Raw genomic sequence first — 18,401 nt, 5'->3', positions numbered from 1 at the left:
CTTTTTTATTTTCTCAAATAAAAAAAAACGAGATTTGGTATGTTAGTATATAACATAAATTAGGATTGATTGACGTATTCAATTATTGTTTTTGGTCACTTCCTGTCTCACTGGAAATTACAACTTTTGATTTTTAAATATTACCCTCGGTATATTTCTACTTTATTCGATAGAAAATGACATTGTGAATACAATGAGACATCATAAACTCACCGGCAAAAAAAACGGCCACTAAAAACTAGTCTCAATTTCAAAGTTGGATTTCTCGCGAACCATTCATTAGATTTTGATATTTTTTTTTAATAATAATAATAATAATAGCTCCCGTGTATAGCGTTTAACGCCTTGGGAGTAGCAAGGTACAGCTTGCTATACTAGAGCCGTTCGGTATACAAGGAAGGTAATGTGCTAGCACTACGCTTCAACCGCCTATTATTACCTCAGGATTGTGAATCACAAGTACTCATTTAAGGCTGAGTCGACCTAGGTACCCAAACTACTTTTATTTTAATAAAAATAGTCGGCTGATGAAATGCCGGGTGTGGGAATCGAACCCACACCTTGAGATTGGTAGACGAGAGCCTGTACCTCTACGCCACCGGGCACCTTTAATTTTTTTTTAAATTGTAAATTAATTCGTTCTTAACGGATGCTACGTCAAAAATTTGTATTCCGAATTTATTTTGAGCATATACAGGGTACAACAATAAGACGAAGTTTTTTGCTCGAACTTTGTAACACTCTGTAGGGTGCAGCAGCTGTAGTAGCTATTGCTAAATCAAATCACGTTGTAGCCTCATCTTTTGTGAGCATTTTGTTTTTTTAATCACGACATTATCTCTGTTTGTATTGAAGATACACTGATTTAAAACGAACGACTCGGAAAATGCTTCGCAGGCAGAAAGTTTTATGTATAAATAATCAAGGCGACATAGACAAAAACAGATTTATGAGTATTTGCAATATTACAACAATGGTTGTCAAATTAAAAAATGCCATTATCTGTGACGGATGTTGCTCGTATTGTGGCTTTAAGTGAGGATGGTTAAAGTCAATTTTATGTGTCCGATACCCTGGATCTCGAACAACAGTCCAGGATGCCTTGAATCGGTATATGGAAACGGGAAATTTCACCAGGCAAGTGGGTTCCGGAAGAAAACGGAAGACAAATGCAATTGACGACCGCTTGACCTGAATACTTTACGAAATCGTAGAATTACAGCGTTTCAGAATCAACATCTGCTACAAGCCGTGCGTAGAACTCAAGTCAGTTGGAGACGAAGACTAAAATAAAACTTGTCTGCAAGGAGGCCTGCCACAGGACCGCTACTTCCAAGACATCGTCGAGCACGTCTTCAGTGTGCGCGTTTACATGTGAATTGGGATATTGAGCAATGGAATAAAGTCCTTTTCACGGATGAATCGCGGTTTTACCTGCATTTTACCTGCAATAGCTACTACAGTTGCTGCACCCTACAGGGTGTTACAAAGTTCGGGCAAAAAACTTCGTCTTATTGTTGTACCCTGTATATGCTCAAAATAAATTCGGAATAAAAATTTCTGACGTAGCATCGGTTAAGAAGGAATTAATTTACGATTTAAAAAAAAATCATCAAAATCTAATGAGTGGTTCGAGAAATCCAACTCTGAAATTGGGACTAGTTTTTACTGGCCGATTTTTTTGCCGGTGAGTGTATGTCAACATTTTCGCATATTTATGGTTTATTTGAAATTGTAACATGCGGTTCATAACATTAATTTGATCGAAATACTAAGTGTGCGGTACCAAATATTTAGTAAAAAATGCTTTCTCCAAAAATGCTATAGTCTGTCCAACGAGAAGATCCTTGACAGTGATAGATGTGTCTGTCATTTTAATTTCAAAGTAGTTTATTTTATTTTACAAAGAAATAAGTTGGTACAACTGGAACGCATAGCAGGATATATTTAAAATTTGATTGACAAGATGACAAGTGATTACTTCAAAATATTGTGAAAAACTGTAAAAACTGAAAAAATGTAATCGAGTTATTTTATTTAATAAAAACGGTATGTGTTAATACAAAACAAACAAGAACAAGGCACTACATACCAAAAAAATATAAAAAATAACTATTATTTACTTTCAAGCTTTATGAAACTACCCGCATTTATGATTATATTTATCAATATAACTTATGTACAAATACAAATTTGTAATATTCCACAGGTATAAATAAAACAACATAGGTAAATACAACAACTATTTTATTAATAATAACACCTACCAAATTTTATACCTTAAAGGTGGATTAATTACCTTTAATCTTAATTTTTTTAAACCAGTACCTTTTGACATTATTTTTCTGCACCAGTACTAAAATCCATTATTTACCTATCGTGTGATGTCGATATTTTACAGCTACTCCAGTTTTTAGTATGTGTTTAGTTTGATCCTTATATACGAAATGCACTTATCTACGACGAAATGGTATACAAACTTTATCGATGGCAACTTCATTGGTGTATAAGACTTTCTGCCTGGGCAGCGTGTATTAACCATAAACTGTGCTCTGGGCCTACAGTTAATTTTCACTCGATTTTTCCTCCACTTGACTTCAAAAGACACAAAACACACGTAATAATACGAATCAAAATGCATCATCTTTCAAAATGCAGGGTATTTAACAAAAGTTGACACAAAATTATAACCAATAATTTGGCAAGACTTTGACAAGCGTCAAAAATGACAAAAATCTAAAGGCGAGTTCATACGCATCGGCGTCCGTTTGTCGTTCATCGTTCCGTCAAACCAATAAAATTGAAATACGATCTGTCATTTTTTAAATAAACCAATAAAACTGGTTAAAAACAACCAGACACGACGCATGACGGATTTATATTTAAACCCATCCATAGATAACTTAAAAATTATTAGAAACTTTTTTAGTAAAATAAATAGATTGGTATGGGACGTCATCTGCTTTTCTTCTGTCATCGTCTGTCGAAATCTTACCTGAGAAAAAAAAACAGAGTATAGTGAGCTATTACCCTTGTTCCATTTGAAAAAATTGGGATACAATTAAAAATACGATTTGGGCATCTTTTATCTGGCCAGGACAAGACACGAAAAACATTAGACAATCAAATCTATTTTTCCAAAGCTCCTTGATTAAAAATTAGTGTTTTTAACACAGCCATGACACTCTAGATTAAAATTTAAAATACGACTTTTTAAGCAAAAATGTCAAAAGTTGACATATGATATGTCATTCTATTCAGAGTGTCATTTTCTATCAAATAAAGTAGAAATATACCGATGGTGCCATTTAAAAATCAAAAGTTGTAGTCATTTCCGATGAAACAGGAAATGACAAAAAACAATTGAATACGTCAATCAATCCTAATTTTTTATATTATACATACCAAATTTAGTTTTTTCTATCTGAGAAAATAAAAAAGTTATAAGGGTGAGCCACTTTTGTCGTACACGGTATATCAAAAAGAAAATTATAAAAGAGATTTATTAAAATAGACAAAACACAAAGTAATATTCATATTTAGTAATTAAAAAAAATCAATTCTTGTTGAATTGGATTTATTTGATATTTCCAGTAGTTTAAATACAATTCATTATTAATTTATTCAAAAATTAATACATAAAAAACGATTTTCTTTGTAGTTCGTGCATTAATACATAGAAGATTTTTAATTTGAAATCAGTTGGTTTTATAAGAAAAACGCAGGAGGTATCATTTTTGTAAATATACCAGGCTAACCAAATTATTTTTACCAAAGTTTTTCTTCAAAAATTTGGTTAATAAGTATAATAAGGGCAGACTATTTCAATCCCTTCTGCTCATTTTAAAAATGTGAAAAATAAACAGATTGATTTTAGCAATTGTTTTACAACACCCTCTATATCCTATAAATATTTCATGACCAAAAAGATGCTTGGAAATCCGATGACGCAGTGACACGTTACTTCCCTCCTCCCATGCATAGGTAAGACTTACCAGATAACATTTCTAGTTTAATGACATCATTACATTATCTTAATAATCTGATACCTTTAATGCAATCAATATTATCTAAATTTATTAGTTTATTGTTAATATACAAACAAATTACCTAAACAAATAATAAATCTTATTTAATCTTTTTACAATAAGTTAATCCCACTTAATCATTCCTAATATTAAATACTGAATTACATTATAACAACTTCGTTTTGATCCAACCAAATATAAAATAATCTCATACTAAATAAAGCAAAATATTTCCTAAAGTATTGTCTGGCCAGCGAGAGAATATATCATTTAGACAGAAAAAAAACAATATAATTTTGCATAAAAATGACAGAAAACAATAATTATCATACATTCTAAAAGAACACACCGTTCAGTGGCCATTTTCATAGAGCCAAGCAGCGCCTAAAGGCACTCGTTTCCTCGGAGGTCAATTCTAGACTAGTGTGGGATTGTGTGCGTGCTCTAAACTAGTCTAAGAAACTAGTGATGGGAAAAACCGATTATTAATTTCAATAATCGAGTACTCGAGTTTCAAGCGATTGCAATAACCAAGTAATCGCTCGAGCGAAATATCACTCGTATTTAAAAATACGGTTTTTCACCCGTCGCTTGTTGTAAGTACTCGTTAACACCAAGCGCCAAGCAGTAAGTTGCGTGCGCAGTCATGAATGGCAAGTAGCAAGCGGCGAGCGATTCGCTTGATTTAGTTTAATTCAAAGCATTGTCGATGTAGGTCGTGAAATTTTGTTACTAGCTTGACGATTTTAGCTTGGTACTCGTCACTTGCATCGCTCGTTCATAATCGAGCGATGTCAGTTATTTCAATAATCGAGTACTCGAGCGAATTTTCGATGATGGTCGAAGTCTGAAGAAGAAATGACAGAACAAATTTTGTCAGTGCGACAGCTAAATGTGGGGTTCTTTGTACTAGGCGATGATAGGCCATTGTCAAAAACCTATATGAAGGGTTCAGTCTCCAAGTTGCTACACTTTTGTAAATGATAGGACTGGAGAATATAACTTAACCACAATAGATTTAAAAAGGTTACAGTGGAACAGGCCGATAATTAGCTCAAAAATCTGATCTAATCACACAATCTAACGCTGGACGGACTTTATTATGATTGTAACATACCTGTAACTCTCCTCAAATACTTCGTTCCTTGAAACTTCCAATCGGCAATGACCGCTTTGCGGTTGCATTGCTGTCAATTCTGCCCGAAGTACCTTTAATTTTGCCACCAAATCTCGTCGATATTTTGGCAAATGCTCCCCCTCACCTAACAAGCCCTAAAAGGCAACAAAATTTGTAAATTAAACGCAATAAATAATACAGTATAGAAAATGTCCACTAATGCATAACAACACCGTATGATCGAGAAAAAAAAACGGCGTCAAAGACGGCTGGGGAATGACAATCAATGATAATTTTGGTGAGGTCAATCTCTAGACCTATTTACTTAAAATTGGCATGAAACTTGTCAAAAATTAAAACTAATGAAAGGAAGTTTAAAAAAGAGTAGAACGTTTTGAGACACACAAATGTATCTTCAAAAAATATTTTTTTCTCTAATTTTAAACTACACCATTAAAAAATCATTTTTGCTGAAATAAAAATAAATAAAAACCTTTTTAAGGCTAGTTGGCCTTAAGAAGGTTGTAATTTATTTTTATATTGAGTAAAAATGACTTTTAAAAGGCGTGGTTTAAATTCAATAAGAAAATATTTTTTATTTTTAAATAGATTTGTGGGTCTTGAAAGGTTCTATCCTTTTCAATCTCTCTATAATTAGTGTTAATTTTCGACAAATTTTATGTCAATTTTTAGTAAACGACCTCCAGATATTGACCTCGCAAAAATTATCATCGATTATCATTCCTCAGCCATCTACGGCGCCGTTTTTTTTTCGCTCATACGGTGCTGGCTCAACCTTAGTAATCTACAATTACTAAAACATTATTATTATATTTACCTGCGGTAAATCCTCATGAACCCTGGCTCTTGGAGACAGAGGTCCCGGATTTGGATGCGTTGGCTGTCCATTGGGCACCGCATGGTTGCCGTTGGGCGTGGCTACAGCTGCGGTAGGCGTAGTCGTAGCGGCAGTGGGCGGGGTGCTAGCGGCGGGATTTTGCGCGTGTGGACCGCAGTGGGGATTGACGCGTTTCAAGATATTATTGAGGATTTGCGAGTTAAGACGGGGATCGGTGAATTGCGTTGTTCGGCTGTTGTGGTCGACGAAATACGTCTAAAGCACATAATGTATAAAAACTTTATACTATACATAATATATACTGTATACAGAGTGGTCCGAGTTGTATTCGGAATAAATTTATGATCTAAAATGCTTCGTTTCAGACGAGATACAGTGTGTTTTCATTTCATGTTCAGTTTCATTTTTATTTCGATTTTCTTCAAATAATTTCTCAACTAATGTAGATATTTGGATGAAAATTGACGTTTGGGAGTTTTTTGATATGAGATATTTGATTTCGATGTCAATATAACTCGTACTAATAGGGGGCGCCACCTACGTATTTTTTAAGTGGTTTGAAAACTAATAATTTGTCGGCACCTGTATAAAACTACTGAGTAAAAAATACTTTATGATCGAAAAAAAAAACGATCATACGGTATACATATTTTCGCCGTTTTTTACGTAAAAAAGGTCTCTGTAGCAATCACTCGTAGCGATTTTTACCAAGAGACCTTTCTTATGTGGTTCTCGAAATAATCAATATATTATGTCATCATTGACAAAAATTTAACGTTTTGACTAGATAGTTAGTAGACTAAAATCATAAATTTGAAATGTTTTTGTACCAAAAGTTCAACAGAAACTGTTTCATCACTGTAATATATCACATTAAATTATTAAGAATATAATAGTTAAGCATAGGCAACTTTTATTACTTGCTTCTTCATGGATTTAAATTTAAAGAAGGATTTTTTCAAGGATTTAAATTGAAATTCAATTTTTTCTAGAAAAAAATATGATTAATTTAAAAAATAAAAAGTTCTCAAATTTATCATTTCAGAAAAATAATTACCTAGTCAAATTGTTTGTTTTTTGCCAAAGATGACTTGTATAGATAATTTACATTCCAAATATCGTGAGAACGGTTATTGCCATGAGACCATTTTTAAGTAAAAAACGGCGAAAATGTAGATTTTTTCACTCAGTAGTTTAATACAGGTACGAGTGAATAGTTATTACTCTTCAAAACAGTTAAAAAATGTGTAGGTGGTGCCCCCTACAAATAGGAGTCATATTGACATTGAAATTAAATGTCACATGTCAAAAAACACTCAGACACCAATTTTCATCCAAATATCGGCATTACTTCAGAAATTCTTAGGAAAAAATGCAAATAAAAATGAATCTTCTACACCCTGTATCTTTGAAACAAAGCATTTTAGGACATACATTTCTATGAACTTTTCTACTTATTTTTATTTACAGAACATGCTGCCGAAGTTTCCCAATACAATTCGGACCACCCCATGGTACAAAGAATACAAGGTATGATCGATAGCGGCTCCAATTTCGTTCAGTTCGCGCATACCACCTGTGACGTCACTAGGAAAATGTGGAATAAATAAAAAATAAAGAAAGTTGACAGGAGATCTGCATTTTTTGGGGTTATGGTTAAGAATTGTTTAATTTTAAGACTTTTTAGTTCGTTTAATTTAATAATTACTAAAACCAGCAGTTCCAAAAAAATATATTTAAAAATAATAATTATCTATTAACATGGATTTGGACTTAGGACCATAATAGGTAAGAATACTAAATTTATTTCTATATTCGGTACCTATAAAATTGTTTATTAGGTTTTTAGTTTGCGATGTTTATGGTAAATAATTTTCATTTTTATTGCCTCTGATTTCACATGAGGACAGAGATGAGGATATATATATATGGAAAAGTAACCACAAGAGGAATTGTTACATCATTTAAAAAATGTTGGAAAGTTTATTGTTTCCCATCGAACAGTAGAAATTGCCAATGCAGATGAATGTATTGTAATTGTGATAGAAGTAATTCCAAGGGTGAAGTTTATTATAATTAGTGGAAGTAATTCCAAGGGTGAGGTTTATTATAATTAGTGACCTGTGCTTCTTTTTATATGTAGATGTTTCAGGTTTTGAGAATAAATCGGTTGAACGAAACCCAAAATTTAGAGGAAGATGCCCATCAAGGATTATATAGCTCAAATTTACTTTAATGGTAGGCAATTATTCAATGCAAATTAACTTTTTAAGTGACTGAAATATTAAATAGTTTACAATATGGTATATCAGTAAAAATATATTTTACTTTTAGGTACAATTAGGGCCCGATACATTTCAAAAAGTAGAATATTATTTTATATTAAATGAGGTATTGTACCAACAATCAATTTATATTAATACCGGAGATTAAAAAATCACAGAATAAATAGTTCTTTTTTTTATACTACAAAAATAAACTATAGAATACAACAGTATTTAAAAAAATAAATAAAAAGTTATGTCCCGGCCGAGATTCGAACTCCGGTCTCTCGCTTCCTAGCCCGACTCCTTACGCACTGCTCCACAGTAACTTGCTTAGCGATAATTCAATGACGGTATATAAACAAAAAAAACAGGTTTATAACAATATCTTGACGATTTGAACTGGCGCGCGGAGCGTGCTGACCAATAGCGCCTGTTATCACCTGTGACGTAGCGACCAACCTGCGCAATATCATACCTTGTATTCTTTGTACTATGGGACCACCCTATATACTTTATCAACAAAATATGGTATTAATAAATAATATTTTCTTGCCTTTAGCTGTGTATTTTTTCTAATTTCGAAAAATCGCAAGTAGAGGAAAAATAAAAAGTAAAAAGAAAATTGTTTTGCTTGTCGTAAAGGGGGAACCAAGCTCCACCTCCACAACCGGTTTCTGGGCCTACCCTTCATCAGGTGGGCTGTCCAGGGGCTGGTTCTCACCGATAGAGCAAGCAAAACTTTTTCAATATCAACAGACGATGTCGTAAAGTGTCGGTGAGATATTAGTGCATCTCCCGTCAAAAGATGGTAAAGAGCGTTTTTCGGCCCGCTCAAATATATATGAAAAGAATTAATTTCAAAATAAGGTATATACTTTATCAACAAACTTGCAAAAAATACAAATAAAACTTCAATCAGAAACTCACTCTGCCTGTTGTGGTGTGTCTCATTTCCCAACCAGATGGTAAGGGTCCCAAATGGTCTAAGGCTAAGCTTATAGGAGCCAAATCCTTAGGTATTCTGGGATCGTGCCACGTGGAAACGCCCGATGGTATGTGGTAAAAGTAAACTTGCCCTTGTTGGGTAGTTCTTAGTTCTGAAATGTAATAAATCCATATTTTTCCAGTTAAAATATTTTTACATATTTTTTTAAGTGAGAAGACAATTATTATAAATACGTTCTAGAGGCAGTTGAACAATCCTATAAAAATAAAAAAGTTACTTAATATTGATTAAACAGATATTCTGAGAATAATGTATCCTACACATAACTTTAATTATCATTATAGGATATTCGAATTTTTAAACAAAACAGTGCACACCTAAATAACGTATTTTTCGCCGAATCTGTTAATAATAAAAACTTATTGTTATGAATCTATAAGTATATAATAAAAAAATAGATCAGAAAAAATATATGAATTAATGCAAATAGAAAGTTATAATTAACTCGAAAAGTTCTTTCAATTAGTAGTGATTTATACACGTGTTAATTAATTAATATTAAATGTTCGTTATTTAAATATTAGAAAATAAAGAAAGCGTTTATTTATTAACAATACAAAATTTCACGTGTAATTTTTAATTTTAAGTGTAATAAGATCAATGTATGTGCAAAGTGTACTTTTGAATGATGACAGATAAACAATCATTATGGAAAATTAAATTATAATATTTTAACTGTTAAAGTCAAAGCCTGCTTGATCATAATATGCGCTGCTTTGAATAAAAAGATTAAGAGTCTATTTCATTGGTCCGAAAAAGCAGCAAAATAAGCTTTCGGCGTTTAACGTTTTATGTAAAACTAACTAGGCATTTTTAGACAAATGAAGAAGGAAATTAAAGATAAAGGATTATACTATATTTGTATTGTACCACATTTTTAGACAACTTCTTTATTTTTAAGATTGTGATGGTCAGACATCAACAAAATATTCCTTATGTTTGGACTAAATTTTCTCGAAAATAAAGCCATAATTTAAAATTCCGTTACAATAAGGAAATAGATTGAAGTTTTGTGATTACAGTGATATATAATTTATAATGTTTTGTAACAAATTGCTCGCTATTTTATGGCAAATGCCGAAGCTCTGCAAACCTTAATCAAAGCAGGTGTGTTTGGAATTTTGGGTGTGGCTAGGACGACAGGATCGGGCTAAACCTTAGGCAGATTTCTGAAATATAATATATATTTTCTTTGGTTACACACGCGCTTTACCCGGCCCCTGAGGGCGACCCGAAAGTATGGTGTAATAGACTCTTAAGGAAGGAGTATCCATGAACTAGAAGCATTAAGAGACAGAGAATTGACATCCATAACCCCCATTTTTGACAGTTTTGTTTAACGTTTCAATTGACAAATTTGTTGGGCTGAGCTTTTATTTTATGTTATTTATTATTTATTCTACAATTTGTTTTGTTAAAAGATATTAAATCTAAAAGAATATTGTGTTAAAACTTAAATTAACAATCATATTATTTCAAATTTTAGAAAAAGATTGTAAAATAGCTGTGCAGCGTGCAGTAGATCTCAGCCAATAATCAAAAGAAAGAAAGGAAAATAAATACACTACAAAAACAAACTTAAAAAAAAAACAAATATGTATCTAAAATATCGTCGGAAATCCAAATAAACTCTTTATTATCAGGGGTTAAACAGTATAAACAGTATGGTTTAATTTAATGGTCCATATTTTTAGTAACTGTTGTCAAGGCAGCGAAAAAAGGCTCCAAGTTAACATTCACGTCCCATATCGTTCTGCGCATGCTCAGTAGCGTATTCAGAGAAGGATAAGCTTATACAATAATCTTATTCTAGAAAGAGATAACTAGAAAAATGCACGTGAAAGTCCCGTAAACAAAATCGTGTATAATATACGTATGGCATAGATTAAGGTTGATAATATACTCCTTCCTTAATCTTTTTATCCAAAGAAAATAACATTAAAAACGTACCGTATCCCGGCGGTAAATCCAACTTGGTATGAGCTCCACCAACAGCACCATTGGCCACGGCCTGGCCCACAGCGACCGCCACTTGCGCCGCTATAACGGAATTCCTGTTCCTTCCACCCCTCCTCCTCCCACTCCCATCTCTTCTCTCCTCACCGTTCCTCGCTCTGCGCTCCCTATTGGGCGCCCTCTGCGGACTGGCAGCGCCGTTACTCACGTTCGGCGAAGAGTTACTTGACGTGGCGACAGATGGCGTGACGATAGCGTTGGCGCCGCCGCAGGATGAAGTAGGGGTGTCGGGATTGTTCTGGCTGTTCTTGTCGATTAAGGAGTACGGTGGGCTTAGGGGTTCTGTGACGATTTGGGGAGGGGAGGCTGGACTGTTGTGGGAGGTTCGGAGTTCTTTGTGTTGGGGACTGACCAGGGGGGATATGGGAGAACTGCTGGAGCCGGGAGTGAGGGAGAGTTGGATGTCGTTGGGGTTTGGGGTGGTTGTTGTGGTGGGAGTGTTAAATTCCTCGCTCCTGGGAAATAAAAAAAATCTTAATAGAAAACAGTTCATGTTTTGTGTTACAGAATGATTCAAGGCGATATAAATTTAGAAAAAATGGATTTTTGTATAAAGGCACCTGCTCCATCTGCCTAAATTATTTTCAACATTGCAGTGTTGCCGCTTCATACTAAAAGTGGTAGCATCTTTGTTACTTTAAGTAGAACAACCGGTATATTATTACATTTTTCGAAACTACTTTCATTTCTCATCATTTTTCTATCACATTAACCTATACCTATCTCTAATAGTTTTTGAGATAAAAAATAAAACGTGTAAAATTGACAAAAACATCATCTTGAATAACTTTAGCTTTTCAACGATATATCATGTTCATATACCTAAATCTTCTGGTTTCTTTAGTAAAGCCATTTAAAAGATAATTCTATATGTAGTTGTTTTGTAGAGGTCTATTATTTTTTGTGACGTTTCCTGGCCACTTAAAAGAGACTTTTTAATCATAACTCATTTTTTTCCATAGGTAATGAGGGTGGCTCATTAGAATATTAGGAAAAACCACTTTTTAATGAATAATTTGGTACCAAATACATGGTATTTCCAGTCAAAGCATCGTTATGCACACAATTATTGCACTCTGGATCGAAATTTAAAATCTATTTGTTCTATGTATTTTTTAATTTAATGGATATAGATTGTGTAAATTATGGTATCCTAAACAAACATGAATAAATTAGGATAAACCCAGGGTGCAAAGATTTAAATAAACTTGTTTAAAAAAACTTATGATAAATCAAAAGATAACTGTAAAAATTATAAAAACTTTTCCTATAAAGCTATAAAAAAGTATTCCTATATTATTATATACCCTATCTATTCATCAAATAAGTACAAAGTTACACTTGCTGTTGTAACGTTTAAATACTTTAATAGATCGAAAAATCATTGTAAAAGATATAATACACACACCGGAAAAATCTAGGGATATCATTTTATTAAAGTTAAAAATAAATGTTTTGAATAAACAACCACATATTTGTAGGCCGATTTTTTCTACATCGATTGAAACGAAGTAGTCACACTAGTTATTTCTAAATTTGGGATATTTGCAGAAGTGTTGTGCATTTTTTGTCAAATGTATAAAAAGCACCTAGCATCAATTGTTCGAATTTAACCTGTACTGGCTATGTTTTTATGATAACTGGCCAGAATTCATTCAAATAACTCTGTTTAGTATTAAACATTATGGAGCGTAGACATCTTAACAGAGACGAAATGCTAAAGGCCATGGGTATGCTCGAAGCTGGAATGCGCCAAATCAACGTAGCTAGAGCATTAAATACAAGGCAAGGTGTAATATCGCGATTAAGTGCACGCTACCGTGAAAGTGGTGATGTTGCAGAAAGGCACACAGGGCGACATCGCATTACTACCCCTCAGGAAGATCATTTTTTACAATTAAATGATCGACGCCGACCGACTCTTACAGCACCAGAGCTTAGTTTAATTCTCCAGGAAACACATAATGTAACCGTTAGTCCTGACACTGTTCACAATAGATTAAGAGAGGTCAACTTAAGAAGTAGACGCCCCTGGAGAGCTCAACCCTTAACGAGAGGAAATCGAGAAGTACGATATTTGTGGGCTCAAGATCATGTTCAGTGGTCGAATGAACAATGGGCCAATGTTCTCTTCACGGATGAGTCACGCTTTGGAATTCATCCGGATTCGAAAAGACTTAGGGTATGGAGAGAACCGGGAAATCTTATTCGGTTAGATCATGTTCAGGAAGTGCACCCTTATCAAGGTGGAACAGTTATGGTCTTGGGAGGAGTCCAGTTAGGCCGAAAAACCGATCTCGTTTTTCTTGAAAGGTTTCTAACAGGAATCACATATCGTGATTTAATTCTTGAGCCTGTCCTGTTACCTATGACCTATGCTAATGATTTTGGGAGAAACTTCATTTTCATGCATGACAATGCACGGCCTCATACAGCCAGAGTGGTAAGTGAGTTTATCAATGCTCATCAATTAAACATCTTACCCTGGCCGGCACAATTTCCTGACCTCAACCCCATCGAGCACGTATGGGACGCGGTCCAAAGAAGAATTTTGAGAATGGGCATGCCTCGTGAAACTCGTAGGGATCTGGTTCGGGCCGTGAATGCAGCGTGGCAAGCTGTACCTCAAGAAGAGATCGACAACCTGATCAGGAGCATGGAGAGACGATGTAGGGCTGTAATGAACAGTAGAGGAGGCCATACCCTTTATTGTAAAAATGGTTTTATCTTTTTTTTAATTCACAGTTTAGAATTTAAAAAAAAATGTGTGTATTTTTTTGAGTTCAGTAAAAATCAAGGTAAATTTGAAAAATTCGGTAAATTTCGCATTTTTATTTCCAATACGTCCTGTAAACTATTTGTTTATTTGAATTTTATTATATCAGAAATGCAAATAATAAAATTACTGACGATGGCTGGATAAAATTGTAATATCCCTAGACTTTTCCGGTGTGTATATATCACATATATCCCTAATATCTATTAAAATGTTGGACCGATTTTTGAAGTTATTTTGTGTGAATCCATTACACTTCGAAATGACAGATTTATTTTGAAATTGTGAAGTGCCAGAAATCCGGTATTTGAATATATTTCATTCGCAAACTCTAGTGCAGAACTAGCTTCTTCTGATGGCAGGTTATATTTTTATTCCCGAGGACTAATCAATGTCAAAAAATAAACTCGAGTCAAGACTGTTTTATACCTTTTTTGGAACAGCTGAATGTTGATCGAGCCAACTTCCGCATTCCCTAATTTATCTTCTAGTTCATTCCAAATTTCTACCGACATGTTGTTCTGTAATAAGTACTTTGCACTTTGAACATTAGATGGTACCAACAATTTTATTCCCGACTTAAGACAGTCATGACTATTTCCAAAAAAAATCTCTTTAATCTAAGCGGCCGATTTTTATGCGGAAATAGAGGCATCTCTCGGCAAAGTTTATAGAATAAAATATATCGGTGACTGATGTGGAAAAATGACACTCACCGTAGAAATGTTAATATTGTCAATACCGGGCAGAGTTACAAAGATTAAGCCATTTAGGATAGGACTTTAAATAGAAAATTGATTAAAATCAAAAAAATCCGATGAAAATTTAAAAAAATCTGATTAAAATAAAAAAATCATTTTTTTTTAAATCAAGATTTTTTGCACCTTGGATAAACGGAATATAGAATCTCTTAATTTATATTTTTATTCATTCAGACGTTTTGATATGCTTGTGGCGACAAAAAGTAATCAAAATATTAATATTTATGTGTTTTTATATGTGTACCATTGCTAATAAAGTTTAATTTTATGACAATCTGTTTTTATGTGAATAATTAGTTCAAAAGATAGCGTAAAAATATAACAATAGGAATTATTTGCAACTGTTTTTGTTGAATTTTTTATCAAATAAAATTATCTAGATAGGATATGGCTATTATCTTTAAAAAATAATAGGAAATCTCATATTCTCGAAATGTCAAATTTATGTTTAAAAAATTGAAAAATATTGCGGAAATCCTGATCTTCCGAGTACCTGTTCTAAGAATGAATTAATATCACAGTCATTTTAAATTCTGTAACTTATTACGCTTGCAGTATATTCGTTAAATAAAAATAAGATAATATGTGTAACAATAATTTACAACTGAATTCAACCAATTCAAAATTAAGTATGTCACTATAGAGAAAAAAAAAGACAAAAAGGAAGCAAAATGACAAAAAAATATGACAAAATTCTTTTTTATGAAACACCCTGTATGAATTTATAAAAAATCTTAAAATATGTAAAACAACAAAATAAAATATACGTGTTTAAGAGTTTTTCCGAAAAACTCACCGGTTATATATATATATAAAAAAAAATATATATCACCCTCAAATATTTTAATATTTGAGGGATAGTTTCACCCCCTTAGAATTCGAGTTTCGAAAAATCCCTTCTTATCGAACCTCTACACCCTAAAGTCAATCTGTTTTCCAAAAATTAGCTTTTTACGTCAAGCGCTTTAAGCAGGATCGTGATTAATCAATGACCAGATTTTTCGAAACACCCTGTATACATTTTTAAAAATTCTTAAAATATGTAAAAAAACAAAGTAAAATACACGTGTTTAAGCGTTTTTTCGGAAACTTGACCGTTTTTTAAATGAAAAATATTGTAATATTTGAGGGGTGGTTTCACCCTCTTGGAACTGGAATTTCGAAAAATCCCTTCTTATCGAACCTCTACACCCTAGAATCAACCTGTATGCCAAAATTGAACTTATTACGTTGAGTGGTTTGAGCAGGATCGTGATTAATCAGTATGTCAGTCAGGATTTTATATATTAGTATAGATTACTTAAACTTCATTTTTTGTTTCAAGAAAAATTTTGTATATTGCATATTTTGGCAGATATTTGCAAAAAACTGATTTTTTGGCCAAAGCTGGCCGAGCAGAGTGTTTTGAAGAATTTTCCCCCCTAAAACTACCACCCAAAAGGTACACAATCCGCCTAAAAGTCAAGTTCGACGAATTACGCCGAGACTTGGGAGTCTTTTCGTGTCCTCATTTACTTGGTTATGTGCACTCTGCTATTTTAATACAAAAGTTAATCAATTTGTTGAAAAAAAGAACCCTCTTATAATTTTTTTTTCATACTTATTTATTTAAACCCTGTATATTGAAAAAGAAATCAAGGATTCATAGATCATGAAAATATAAAAAAATATATATTACAATCTAAAAAAAGCGACTATTATGAATATGTTAATTGATATTTTACGCATTCCAATTGTTAATTTAAATCGTTCGTTATTTACACCTCTCGCCTTCGCAAAAAAAAAGTGAAAGTCTCCGTCCGCGCAAATATTTAACGAAAATAATTAGTACCATCGGTATAATTAAACGTTACCCCACACGAGCACTCACCTATTAGCTTCCACGTTATTATTTATGCCATTGTTGTGATTATTGTTGTTATTGTTTCCGCCTCTAGCTCTGTTTCCGCCGGCCAGTCGAGCCTTGCCGCCCATCTGCGGCTTGACCCACTGGGTGGACTTGGTCATGTGATTGACGTAGTAGGGCCTACCGTTCACGGCCCTTCTCTCCTCCCAGCCCGTGGGCAGTTCATCTGTAGCGTTATTTTCGTTTTCCGGTAGGTTATTTTCGATGGCGGGGGTGTTTGGGGGTCCCCTGATGTCTCCCAGGGGGCTTACGACGGCCAGGGGAGTGCCGCCGCAAGGGCCGTCGCGCGAGAGCAACGAAATGATGATTTGACCCTTTACGGGTTCGCCGTCGTCTTGAGAAGCGCGTCCCAAATCCAAACACTGAACTGCAAACAAAATAAAACATACAGATGTAATATTCTAACAAAAAAAAAACAATTTTAAAATATTTAACAGGAAATCTTTGAATAAGAAGACTAAGGAAGGAGCATAATGCTATCCATGTATTCATGCATGGTGGGCGGAAAAGCCACCATAAAAGCTCTCTAGGGTGGGGATCCTTGACAGTTCTGTTTGACGATTCATTTGACACATTTGAATTTGATTTGAAATTTTGTGGATTTGTCAGTCTTTACGGAGCTTATTTTATGTTATTTATTATTTATTCTACTACTGATAGTTGTATAAAGGTAGTAAATCTAGATGGAAATTGTGGCAGAACTTAAATTAACAGTGACGCTATCGCGATTTATCGAAAAATACTCTAAAATAGTGGGTTGTGTAGCGTGCGGTAGATCTCGGCAAAAATTGAGTGAAATAATGGAACAACTTTTCGCTAGTAAGTGACTATATAATATACATACGTGTAGTAAACCGATCATTTATGAAATTCACTTAAATTAACTAAATTATATATTTTTCTTGCATTTTAGCTTTTATTTATTACTTGTCAAAGATTAGATGTCAAAGAATTTAGATACGTTAATTTGACTTACCTGCTTCAGTAGCGTATCGGATGTTTGTGTTAATAAATACTTATTATAACTTATCTATTTTTATTAGAATTATATATTTTTATAACAATTTTAATAACTACCAACATTTATTCACAACGTAAAATAAAACAACAAATTATTGAGTCTACCCCACGTCTACCCTACATCATAGTTTTACATTTTTTAAATAAAATTAGAACGACACTGATAAACCGGAATTTAAGTCGGCCATATTTGAGGCCCATCGCGGTGTACCTAAGATTTTTGATATGCTCCTTCCTTATTCAAAGCAGGAAATCAATAAAAGATAACGTGCATGTCATCAAAGTATTTGACGAATGCACGTTGCAATGTTGCCAGGGCTACTTTTTTACATGGATTTTTGACAAGTCGGTGGTTTTATGGCAAAAGGTACTATGTATAGAAATTTTGGCGTTTTTCTTGTTATATGTAATATGGCAATAAGATCTACGATCCATAAAAATTGTATGGTTCCAGTTGCCTTAAAAAGCTAAATGGAACCTTTTTAAGCCAAATGGAACGATATGATTTTTATAGAATATATACAGGGTGAGTTTCCTACGATGTTCTAAACTACTGGAGATAGAGAGTCAGTTAAATGGGGAAAGAATTGCAGTTTTGTGGGGTCATAAATATGCGCTTTTCAGATTTTCGAAAAAGTTCATGGC

General features: G+C 33.5%; 1 protein-coding gene across 1 annotated transcript in view; it reads right to left on the bottom strand.

Annotated features, from left to right (window-relative positions):
• LOC115878209 (E3 ubiquitin-protein ligase SMURF2) overlaps positions 1-18,401 on the bottom strand; it is a 34,353-nt gene that overhangs the window by 11,263 nt on the left and 4,689 nt on the right. Inside the window, exons 4-8 of the mRNA XM_030894627.1 lie at positions 16,701-17,103; positions 11,228-11,748; positions 9,199-9,368; positions 5,984-6,259; positions 5,146-5,300 (exon numbers count right to left, since the gene is read on the bottom strand). Of these exons, the coding sequence (XP_030750487.1) occupies positions 5,146-5,300; positions 5,984-6,259; positions 9,199-9,368; positions 11,228-11,748; positions 16,701-17,103 (1,525 nt within the window). The remainder of the gene's footprint in view (positions 1-5,145; positions 5,301-5,983; positions 6,260-9,198; positions 9,369-11,227; positions 11,749-16,700; positions 17,104-18,401) is intronic.

The sequence above is a fragment of the Sitophilus oryzae genome, unplaced genomic scaffold (genome assembly GCF_002938485.1).
Source record: "Sitophilus oryzae breed Bouriz unplaced genomic scaffold, Soryzae_2.0 scaffold_1502_pilon_pilon, whole genome shotgun sequence".
NCBI lineage: Eukaryota > Metazoa > Arthropoda > Insecta > Coleoptera > Curculionidae > Sitophilus > Sitophilus oryzae.
This window is presented reverse-complemented; position numbering and strand designations above follow the sequence as displayed.